The sequence below is a fragment of the Stenella coeruleoalba genome, assembly GCF_951394435.1.
Source record: "Stenella coeruleoalba genome assembly, chromosome: 10".
NCBI classification, from domain to species: domain Eukaryota; kingdom Metazoa; phylum Chordata; class Mammalia; order Artiodactyla; family Delphinidae; genus Stenella; species Stenella coeruleoalba.
Window position 1 is genome coordinate 53,470,553 of NC_137156.1, and position 12,653 is coordinate 53,483,205.

The following is a 12,653-nucleotide window of genomic DNA, read 5'->3' on the forward strand; positions in this document are numbered from 1 at the left end:
ATTGGGGCTATATGTAAGTGTGGGATGTCTATTAGACATTCAAGGGGAGATGACAGATCCGCTGTTGAGTATGTCTCTTCATAGATTTAATGGGCTGGATTTGAGGATATGTAAAGTTCCTGTCAACCATATTAAAAACATCCAACAAGTTGTTGAATGATTTAATAAATTAGAGTATATACATACAATGCTATGACATGAATTGGCATGCAAGGATACTTTTTTTTTTTTTTTTTGCGGTACGCGGGCCTCTCACTGTTGTGGCCTCTCCCGTTGCGGAGCACAGGCTCCGGACGTGCAGGCTCAGCGGCCATGGCTCATGGGCCCAGCCGCTCCGCGGCATGTGGGATCTTCCCGGACCGGGGCATGAACCCGTGTCCCCTGCATCGGCAGGCGGACTCTCAACCACTGCGCCACCAGGGAAGCCCAAGGATAATTTTTAAATTGAAAAAAGTAGATAATAAAAGTGCGTATTGTTTGCTTCCATTTCCAAGAATACAACGTATTATAATAATATACATTTTGTTGCGGGCTTGGAAGCAGATAGACTAAAATATAAGCAGTGGTTATATCAAGTGCTGAGATTTGGTGTGGTTTTATTCTTTTTAATTCGTTATTGTTTAAAATGTCTCCAGGACTTCCCCGGTGGCACACAGGTTAAGAATCTGCCTGCTAGTGCAGGGGACACAGGTTCGAGCCCTGGTCCGGGAAGATCCCACATGCCGCGGAGCAACTAAGCCCGTGCACCACAGCTACTGAGCCTGTGCTCTAGAGCCCGTGAGCCACAACTACTGAACCCGTGAGCCACAACTACTGAGCCCACGTGCCACAACTACTGAAGCCTGTGTGCCTAGAGCCCGTGCTCTGTAACGAGAGAAGCCACCGCAGTGAGAAGCCTGTGCACCACAACAAAGAGTAGCCCCGGCTCACCGCAACTAGAGAAAGCCCGCGTGCAGCACGAAGACCCAACGCAGCCAAAAATAAATAAATAAATAAATTTAAATAGATAAATAAAATGTCTCAAATAATCATGTGTTACCTGTGTAATCAAGGTAACTTAAATAAGGTTTCTTAAATAAGGTAAGTCCATAAAGGCCTTTCCCATCAGGTCCGGGTCATCTGTCAGGTGAAGGATGTCAAGGTGATCAGGGTGATGAGGGACAGATGCAAAGGCGGAAAGCCAAAGAGGCCCCGCCCAAGAGCCGAATCGTGGGGGGCGGGGGGCGGTCCAAAGGGCACCGCCCCTGCGCGTCATGTGCTGTCCGGCAGCCAATGGCCGCCGCTGAGCCCACCTAGGGGACGGGGCGGGGCGCCCAGTTGGCGTCACCAGGACAACGGGCGTTGCCGGCGCCGTGTGACTCTGGGCTGTGGGCGCGCCTGTGGCTCTTCGGCCATGGTGAGTTTGGGGCCCTCGCAGCCCGGCCGCCTGGCCCTTCCCCGCCCGGGCTGCGTCGCAGGGCGGCCGCATTCTGGGCTGGGGCGGGCGGCGCCGGGGTCGCAGAGAGGCCGGGCTGCGGCCTGCGGGGCTCCCGGGCAGGGCAGGACTGGGCGGACCCGCGGGAGGGGGACCCCTTGGAGAGCCGGAGCGCCCGCCCGCTGCCCAGGGCCGCGTTCTCACCTTTGAGTGCCTGGCTGGGACCCCCAACCGGCCGGTCGCCGGACAGCGTGACGCTGTTTGGCCCCGGCGAGCCTAGGAAGCCACTCAGAGAGGGTGTGGTTAGAAAAAAATAAAAAAGGATATGTATGAGTATCATATACCATATATATTCATACCAACGCTATATTGTAGTCTACGTGCTTCCTGTCTTGTTTCTATGCAGTTATGTTAGTAATATACAAATAGGTATTTCTTTGAAATTCATTCTGACAGGGTTTTTAGCATGTGGAAATTTAAATGTGTAATTTGGGAGATTCCTCCCTCCTTTTTAAAAATGGGACATTAAGCTGGAGTTTTTTCGTGCATGCAGCACCCTTACTCAGGGATTCAATTCATAATTAGTGCGTGGTAAACGTCTTAAATCATTACCTTTATTCAATAAACTTGAGAGTGAATGGACATTCCCACCTGGTCCCCATTAAGCACGTTTTTTAAAAACCTAACCTGAAGACTCAGCTCAGATATTGGCTTGAATAGGCAGGATTCAGGGAATTGCCAACCAGATGTGTGAATTCTCCAGAAGCCTCCAAAGGGTGTGAAAGAAGAGAGGGGCTGGATTCTCTGCTTGGGGACACACCTTTGGTATAGAATATTTGAGAGGGAGTGGGGGTGGGGAATAAGAAAATGCCTAGTTCGAGAAACAGTTTCTGTAACTGTTCGTAATTCCGTGTAGATTTGCTCCTTATCTGCAGGGGTTAGTGGAAGAGCTAATAAGCTGAGGATGCAGGGTGCTCCCCAAGTGGCAGTCAGCCTTCTGGAGAGAGAAACTGCCCATTGGAATCCTGGCTAGCTCTGTGTTTTCTTAATAATTAAGGTAGTAAGGGAATGTGGATGATCTGTGTCTCATTGACTCTGGAAAAACAACCGCCAGGTGTGTGGCCTGTTGATAGCAGGAAAAAAAATCACCCACAAATTAACAGCAGTGCCTTCTTTATTTTGTGTATGTTTCTTTCAAATTCTGAATTGCTTTAAGTGAAAATTAATGGAGCCAGCAAGAGTTTCAGGAAATGAATTTTACAAAAATCTGTTTTAAATGTTGCAGTGCCTTGCTTTTACATGTTATCTGTGTGAAAAGCCCTTATGATTATAGGAAGGAGAAAAAGAATATTCAGGAGTTACATATTCACAGCTTTCTCTCTGAAGTCTCATATTCCTCCTGTTGTCCATTTTCCTTTTCTTCTCCTTTGTCTACCCCTTGCATCCTGACCCACAGTCCACCTTGATTCACTATTGTAAATTTTAGAGTTTTATTTACTCTAAAATAAAAGCATTTTATTGTACTTATGTACTAGTGGTTGCTTTGCTAAACTTAGAAATGCTTTGCTTTTTGTATATCTTTAAGCATTAAGAATTTAATTCATGGAAGGGATTTAATTGGGTGTAAGGTGATGTCTGGGCTCCAGGGGAAAAGGGGAATGGCTGGTATAGCAGTGGGGATGAGGAGGCTGCTTCTGTATTCCCCCAAACTGTATTCGAGATCATAACATAACCCTTCATTAAATGCTTGAATCTAAACATACAGCTTTAGCATTTGATATTTATGACTTTGCACATGAATTTTGGAACTCTGCTTAGCTATTTCTCAATGAAAGTTTCTTCAATTAAGCCACTTGTTTCTATTGCCTTTAAATAATAATGAGAGCTGACATTTATTGTGTGCATTTTATGTGAGACATTTTTATAAGCACCTTACGTGTCTTAATTAACCATCACAACCACCTTATGAGGAGAATACCTTTCCCCATTTGAGAGGTGAGGAAATTGAGGCACAGAGAGGTAAAGTAACTTGCCCCAGTCACCCAGCCAGATTTCAAAACCAGGCGTCTTGTCTCAGAACCTGCTTATGGGACTTCCCTGGTGGCGCAGTGGTTAAGAATCTACCTGCTAGTGAAGGGGACACGGGTTCGAGCCCTGGTCCGGGAAGATCCCACAAGCAACTAAGCCCGTGTGCCACAGCTACTGAGCCTGCGTTACCACAACTACTGAAGCCCGTGTTCCTAGAGCCCGTGCTCCACAACGAAGAGTAGCCACCGCTCGACCCAACTAGAGAAAGCCTGTGTGCAGCAACAAAGACTCAATGCAGCCATAAATAAGTAAATTAATTAATTAAAAAAAAAGAACCTGCTTATGGTTTTGGATTATAATGTATAGTGTATCGTTATATGTTCCTCAATGTATATGCTATTTATATGTTATGAAATTAGTTTTCTCTCTTACTTGGATTTTAATGTTTTGAGCACTTATGTATACAAACACTTACTTGTATTTTGTTGTTCTTGGCACTGGACTGGACGCTGTAGAACAGAGTAGGCACTCCTAACCTTCTCTCCTCTCCTCTTTCACACAGATGAGATGAAGAGGCATCAGTGAAGACAGATTATTGGATTAGGGTTCATACTCATGGCTGTAATAGCATTTAAAGTTTCTCCTGTCATTTCAGTTTGTGCTCAGGAATTGGCACCTGCTTTTGTGAATCACAAAGACCAGCTTTTTTTTTTTTTAAATTTTATTGACATGTAGTTGATTTGCAATGTGGTGCCAATCTCTGCTGTACAGCAGAGTGACTCAGTTATACACATACAAACATTCTTTTTTTTAAATATTCTTTTCTATTATGATTTATCCCAGGAGATTGGATATAGTTCCCTGTGCTATACAGTAGGACCTTGTTGTTTATCCATTCTATATATAATAGTTTGCATCTGCTAACCCCAAACTCCCACTCCATCCCTCCCCTAACCCCCTCCCCGCTGGCAGCCACAAGTCTGTTCTCTATGTCTGTGAGTCTGTTTCTGTTTTATAGATAGGTTCACTTGTGTCATGTTGTAGATTCCACATATAAATGATATCATATGGTATTTGTCTTTCTCTTTCTGACTTCATTTAGCATGATAATCTTTGGTTGTATCCATGTTGCTGCAAATGGCATTATTTCATTCTTTTTTTTTTTTTTTTTTTTTTGCGGTACGCGGGCCTCTCACTGTCGCGGCCTCTCCCGTTGCGGAGCACAGGCTCCGGATGCGCAGGCTCAGCGGCCATGGCTCATGGGCCCAGCCGCTCTGTGACATGTGGGATCTTCCCAGACCGGGGCATGAACCCGTGTCCCCTGCATCGGCAGGTGGACTCTCAACCACTGCACCACCAGGGAAGCCCTATTTCATTGTTGTTTATGCTGAGTAAGTAGTATTCCATTGTGTATATGTACCACATCTTCTTTATCCATTCATCCGTCAGTGGACATTTAGGTTGTTTCCATGTCTTGGCTATTGTGAGTAGTGCTGCTATGAACATAGGGGTGCATGTATCTTTTTGAATTATAGTTTTCTCTGGGTATATGCCCAGGAGTGGGATTGCTGGATCATATGGTAATTCAATTTTTAGTTTTCTGAGGAACCTCCATACTATTTTCCACAATGGCTGCACCAACTTACATTCCCACCGACAGTGTAGGAGGGTTCCCTTTTCTCCACACCCTCTCTAGCACGTGTTATTTGTAGACTTTTTAATGATGGCCATTCTGAGCGGTGTCAGGTGGTACCTCACTGTAGTTTTGATTTGCATTTCTCTAATGATTAGTGATGTTGAGCATCTTTCCATGTGCCTACTGGCCATCTGTATGTCTTCTTTGGAGGAATGTCTATTAAGGCAGTGGTCCCCAACCTTTTTGGCACCAGGGACCGGTTTCATGGAAGACAGTTTTTCCACCGGGGTGGGGGGTGCAGTGGGATATGATGGTTCAGGCGGTAATGCGAGTGATGGTTAGCGGCATATGAAGCTTCGCTCACTTGCCCGCTGCTCACCACCTGCTGTGTGGCCCCGTTCCTAACAGGCCACGGACCTGTAGTTGTCCGCGGCCCGGGGGTTGGGGACCCCTGTATTAAGGTTTTCTGCCCATTTGTCTTTTTTTAAAAAAGATATTTTTGATGTGGACCATTTTTTAAAGTCTTTATTGAATTTGCTACAATATTGCTTCTGTTTTATGTTTTGTTTTTTTGCCCACGAGGCATGTGGGAATTGTAGCTCCCTGATCAGGGATCAAACCCGTACTCCCTGCATTAGAAGGTGAAGTCTCAACCACTGGACTGCCAGGGAAGTCCCCTTCTGCCCATTTTTCGATTGCGTTGTTTGTTTTTTTGTTGTTGAGTTGTATGAGCCATTTGTATATTTTGGAGATTAAGCCCTTGTTGGTCTCATCATTTGCGAATATTTTCTCCCATTCCGTAGGTTGTCTTTTCTTTTCTTTCTTTCTTTTTTTTTTCTTATGGTTTCCTTTGCTGTGTAAAAGCTTGTAAGTTTATTAGGTCCCATTTGTTTATTTTTGTTTTTATTTCTATTGCCTCGGGAGACTGACCTAAGAAAGCATTGGTATGATTTATAAGACCAGCTTTTAATGTAAAGCCATTTAGAATTGGGTGATGAAACTATTTTTAAAAGTAAAATTTTATTTTCTGAGATTTTTCCTAATAAAAAATTTCACATTTATTTTAGTTGTATATGCTAAAACTTTATAAAAAGACATCAAATAACTATTTAAACTTTAATTCGTATGGATTAAAATATATGTTGGGATACCTCTTGTCATCAGGTTTTTGTTATTGCTTACCACTTTAGCTTGTAAGGCAGATTTATTTTTTGGAAATAATAAAATAACGTATCATACAGTTTTCCCATTTTAATTCATTTTATTTGGATTTTCTCCCTATTTTGGCCTTTCCTTTCTGTATTTGCCTGTGGTTAGGACTTCTCAGAGGAGTTGAGAAGCACAATAAAATATATTTTATTTTACAGGCAGTTTTGGTCTCTTTGCCATCACATGGTATAGTTAAGAGGGATTATATAATGAGATCTGTGTTAATAGATATTACAAGACGTTTCTCTATGTATTTTTCTACTTGTCAAAATTTGGTCTCGCTTTTGGCTGCACTGGGGTGGGGACACATAATTTTTAGTAATTATAACAATAACTCGCTTTCATGGAACCGTTCCACTGTGCCCAGTTTTAGGCTGATCACTTCACGTTTATCTCATTTAACCCTTCTAACATCGCTATGAGATTAACATCATTGTACCCACTTAACAGGCCTAGTTGATTAGGCAGTTTGCCCAAGGTCACATAGTTGGTGAGTGGCAGAGCCAGGATTTGAACTCAACTAGTCTGTCTCCAAAGTCTGATGTCTTAACCATTGCACCATGGCTTCTTCCCAAACTAAAGATTGTACCCAGTGCCTGGCATGAACATACTACCCCAAGAATAAGAGTCTTGGTGTCTTGTCAGCTGAGCCAGCAAGCTCTTTTTCTTTTATGACAGACTCTCTATTATGATGTTGTGTAATGACATCCTGAAGAATTTACTTGGGTTTTTTTTTTTTTTTTTAATAACAGTACAGCCCACCAAAGCTCAGATATGGGCAGCCATAGGTTGGGCTACACTTTTACTTCTGCCTTCCCTGCCTCATTTTGTGTCTCACCTCTACCCTGTGTAGTGTCTACCTCAGCCGCTGCCACTTCCAGCACTGGGGTGGTTGGAGCAGAGGGGTCTGGGGAAGCAGAACAGGGCAGTCATTGGGAAAGCTTTTGTGGGGTCACACTCATGGTTCAAACCCAGCTTTTCCAGTTCTCAGTGCTGCCCGTGTAATTGTGTCTTTCTATTAAATTTTCTGTCTCATGGTTTTCTAGCCAGCAAATGTTTGTCCCACTATATGCCAGTCACTGTTTTAGGTAGTGGGTATCCAGTAGTGAATGAAACAGGGAAGCCTCTGCCCTCATGGAGTTTATGTTCTAGCAGTGGGAAGACAGATAATAAACATACAGATAAGGTGGTGAAGAGTGCTTTGGAGAAAAAGAAAGCTGAGTAAGAGAAAGGAAGTTTTGCAGGATGGGTGAGTGGATGAGAAGTGGGAGGACTTGCTTTTTATGTAGGTGGAAGGGAAGGCCTCTCTGATAAGGTGACATCTGAGCAGAGGATATGTCATGGGAATGCCTAGAGAAAGACCATTTCAGGAAAGGACACAAGTGTAAGGGTCCTGGGGCACTGCCTGGTGTGTTGGAGAAACAGCAAGGAAAACAGTGAGGCTGGAGTGGAGTAAGACGTGGCAAGAGGGAAGACCAAGGTAGTCAGTGAAACCAGATCACCTAGGACTTATAAGCCATTTAAAGGAGTTTGCCTTTTCCTGTGAGGGAAGGGGAAATGATTCGTAAAGTTTAAGAAGAATGACAGAATATGACTTATATTTTATAAAAGGACCATTCTGTCTGCTATGTGGAAAATACATGTGGGGTAGGAGGGAGGGGAGAAAGGACAAGAACAGAGGAGACCAGAGAGGACATTATTATGGTGCAGTCATCCATAGGATTGGCTGTGGAATAGAAAAGAAAAGGAAGTCAAGGATGGTTCAGTGATTTGAGCCTGAGCAATAGGAACAGGTTGTCATTTGCTGAGATGAAGACTATGGGAGGAGTAAATTTAGAGTAGGAATGAAGAAAGGAGTTGGTTTTGGACTTGATAAATTTGTGACCCTTATTAGACATCTAAAATTGAAAGGCACCTAAAGCCACACAGTTATGTTTTCAGAAACAGTGGGATATTTTAAAAACACAAACTTAATTGAATCTTGAAATAATTAGATTTGGAAGAGACTTTTGAGTTTCTCTAGTACAGTCCTTTCATTTTACAAATTAGAAATACTGAGAGGTTAAATGCCTTCCCCAGAGTCAAATAGCCCTTACTACCTGTTGTGCAGTACAAAGAACCCTAGACTTGGAGTCAGGAGATACAAGTTTATACTGTAGTTTTTCTGGGTTTTTTTTTTTTTTTTTGGTTGTTGCTTGTTTGTTTTTAATGCTAAACCTTGAGCAAGTCATTTATCTGCTCCAAGTCTGTTTTTCTTCTATCAGAACGGATAATAAAGACTTCCACTTTCTGTTAGGACTTGGAAAGTTGCAAAAATTAGACATTGCTGTTTCTACCCTAACAGTGGGAAAAGATAGAGAAGCTAGAAGATCACAGTTCTTTAAAAACCCTCTAGAGAGCTGAGGACACAAAGAAATCTAAATGAATTAAAATCCAGGATGTAATGTGCCCTTCCCAGAAAAAAGGAGACACATAGGTAACTTTCATCCGTGGTGGGGACAGCAGGAGGAAGAAGACTCTGCTATAGACAGCTTGGAGAAATCAGCCAAACTTTTACTGCATGGGGGCTGGAGTGACATTTGGAACCCTGAGGAGCCCCAGCTGCAGAGCTAGGCTGCACCTACCTCTCTTTCCCATGGGCCTTCACTGAGTACATGGATGTAGACCTGTGCTGGAGGCTGGGGCCAAGGGAAGAGAGCTGAGAACATCCTTGTGGTGGGCGGAGCCTTCTGAAGGCTTGGGGCAGGGCAGGAGAGTAGCAGAAACCTCTCTGAGGCGGTAGGGGCTTTCGCCAAATGTAAGGCAGGGCCACAATGGATGGGGCCCAGGGGAGAGCTAAGAAATGTCCCTCTATGGCTATCCAGGTTTTCAATCAGGACAAGGCAAAAGGCTTTCAGACGGTGGAGTTAGAGTAACAGGGCAGAGAGAGAGCTCCTTAAGGAATGGACAGTAGAGGGTGCCTCTGCAGAGCAAAGTACTCCCCAGCTGGTAGCCAGAATGTAAAACAGAGAGTGCTCACTAGCAGCCTGGTTGTACAGCTCAAAGAGATCTAGTGCTCAGATCCCAACTTCTCTTGAAGGTGAGCTTCTGATGTCACCCTAAAAAAATTTTAAACCATTCTTGAACTGAATCTGACTAATGCTACAACAAATCTGAAACCCAGGTCAACTAAAGATTAAAAGGATTCAATACCCACCCCCGCGCCCCCACCCCCCAGCAACCTAATTGAAGGAGGAACTGCCCTTTATGGAGGTAAATTGCTTTAAAAAAATTGAGGTGTAATTGACATATAACATACTAGTTTAAGCTGTACAACAGAATGATTTGATATTTGTATATATTGTACAGTGATCACCACAATAAGTCTAGTTAACATCTGTCACCATACATAGTTAGAGAATTTTTTTTCTTGTGAGGAGAATTTTTAAGATTTACTCTTCTAGCACTTTCAAATATGCCATACAGTATTAACCACTATAGTTACCATGCTGTATATTACATCCCTATGACTTATTCATGTTATAACTGGAAGTTTGTACCTTTTGACCTCCTTCATCCATTTTGCCCACCCTCCCATTCCCCACCTCTGGAACCATAAATCTGTATATATATGAGCTCATTTTTTTTTATGATTACACATATAAGATCATTTGTCTTTCAAAGTGTTTGTCTTTCATTGTGTGACTTATTTCACTTAGCATAATGCCCTCAAAGTCCATCCATGTTGTTGCAAGTGTGAAAATTTTCCTTCTTTTTTATGGTTGAATAATATTCCATTGTATATATCTACCATATTTTCTTTATCCATTCATTTATCGATAGACATTTCAGTTGTTTCCATATCTTGGCTATTGTACATAATGCTTCAGTGAACATAGGAGTGCCTATATCTTTTGAAACAATGTTTTTGTTTTCTTCAGAAAAATACCCTGAAGTGGAATTCCTGGATCGTATGGTAGTTCTGTTTTTTAATTTGTTGAGGACCTCCATACTGTTTTCCACAGTGGCTGCATCAATTTACATTCCTACCAACAGTGCATAAGGGTTCCCTTTTTTCCACATTCTCACTAATACTTGTTATTTGTTGTCTTTTTGGTAATAGCCATTCTGACAGGTGTGAGGTGGTATCTCATTGTGGTTTTGATTTGTCTTTCCCTGATGATTAGTGATGTTGAGCACCTATTCATGTACTTGTTGGCCATCTGTATGTCTTTGGAAAGATATCTACTTAGATCCTTTCTCCATCTTTTAATTGGATTTCTTGTTGGATATTAACTTCTTATCAAATATATGATTTGTAAAATTATTCAGTAGGTTATATTTTCATTTTGTTGATGGTTTGCTTTGCTGAGCAGAAGCTTTTTAGTTTGATGTAGTCCAACTTGTTTATTTTTGCTTTTGTTGCCTTTTCTTTTGGTGTCAAGTCCAAAAAAATCATCTCCATAACTTATGTCAAGGAGCTTACAGCCTGTTATTTTCTAGGAGTGTTATGTTTTCAGATCTTACATTGAAAGCCTGTCAACCATTCTAAGTTAATTTTTGTGTATGGTATAAGACAGGGATCCAGTTTCATTCTCTTGCATGTGGCTGTCCAGTTTTCCCAGCACCATTTATTGAAGAGACTGTCTTTTCTCCATTGTATATTCTTTCTTCCTTTGTCATAAGTTAATTAACTATAAGTGTGTGGGTTTACTTCTGGGCTGTCTATTCTGTTCCATTGATCTGTGTATCTGTTTTTCTACTAGTACCATACTTTTTGATTACTCTAGCTTTGTAGTATACCCTGAAGTCAGGGAGCATGATTCCTCCAGCTCTGTTCTTCTTTCCCAAGATGGTTTTATTTATTCGAGGTCTTTTGTGTTTCCATACAAATTTTGAGATTATTTGTTCTAGTTCTATGAAAAGTGCCCTGGGTATATTTTGATAGGGATTGCATTGAATCTATAGATTGCCTTGGGTAGTATGGTCACTTTAACAATATTAATTTTTCCAATACAAGAATACAAGGTATATCTTTTCATCTGTTTGTGTCATCTTCAGTTTCTTCACCTTATAGTTTTATAGTCTTAATGTCTTATAGTTTTCTGAATACAGGTCTTTTATCTCCTTAGGTAGGTTTATTTGTAATTATTTTATTCTTTTTAATGAGATGGTAAATGAGATTGTTTCCTTATCTTTTTTTTTTCTTATAAGATTTAATTTTATTTATTTTTGGCTGTGTTGGGTCTTCATTGCTGCACGTGCACTTTCTCTAGTTGTGGCGAGTGGGGGCTACTCCTTGTTGCAGTGCGTGGGTTTCTTGTTGCAGTGGCTTCTCTTGTTGCGGAGCACAGGCTCTAGGTATGCAGATTTCAGTAGTTGCAGCATGCAGGCTCAGTAGTTGTGGTGCATGGGCTTAGTTGCTCTGCGGCATGTGGGATCTTCCTGGACCAGGGATTGAACCCATGTCCCGTGCAGTGACGGGTGGATTCCTATCCACTGCGCCACCAGGGAAGTCCCTGTTTCCGTATCTTACAGTTTGTTGTCAATGCATAGAAATGCAACAGATTTCTGTATATCAGTTTTGTATCCTGCAACTTTACCAGATTCATTAATAAGCTGTAGTAGTTTCTGGTGGCATCTTTAGGATTTTCTACACTTAGTATCATGCAAACAGTGACAGTTTTACTTCTTCCTTTCCAAATTTGGATTTATTTCTTTTTCTTGTCTGATTGCTGTGGCTAGGACTTCCAGTACTCTGTTGAATAAAAGTGGTGAGAGTGGGCATGTAATTAACCCACCTAAATGCTTTCAGCTTCTCACCATTGAGTATGATGTTAGCTGTGGGTTTGTCATATATGGCCTTTAGTATGTTGATGTATGTTTCCTCTAGGCCCACTTTCTAGAGAGTTTTTATCATAAATCAGTGTCGAATATTGTCAAAAGCTTTTTCTGCATCTGTTGAAATAATCATATGGTTTTTATTCTTCAGTCTGTTAACGTGGTGTATCACATTGATTTTGAAGATATTGAAAAATTCTTGCATCCCTGGGATAAATCCCACTTGATTATGGCATATGATTCTTTTAATGTATTGTGGGGATCAGTTTGCTAATATTGTGTTGAGGATTTTTGCATCTTGTTCATCAGTGATATTGGCCTGTGATTTTCTTTTTTTGTGATATCCTTGGTTTTGGTATCAGGATGATGCTGGCCTCACAGAATGAATTTGGAAGTGTTCCTTCCTCTGCAGTTTCTTTTTTTGGGGAGGGAGAATAGTTTGAGAAGGATAGGTGTTAACTCTTATGTAAATGTTTAGTAGAATTCACCTGTGAAGCCATCTGGTCCTGGTCTTTTCTTTGTTGGGAGTTTTTAAATTACTGATTC

At 41.8% G+C, this 12,653-nt stretch overlaps 1 protein-coding gene across 1 annotated transcript in view; it reads left to right on the forward strand.

The window, feature by feature from the left end:
* Nucleotides 1-1,341: 1,341 nt before the first annotated feature.
* The window catches only part of FBXL2 (F-box and leucine rich repeat protein 2), a 79,706-nt gene continuing 68,394 nt past the window's right edge, over nucleotides 1,342-12,653 (forward strand). The window contains 1 exon segment of the mRNA XM_079933591.1: nucleotides 1,342-1,396. Coding sequence (XP_079789717.1) covers nucleotides 1,394-1,396 — 3 coding nt within the window. The 5' untranslated portion in view covers nucleotides 1,342-1,393.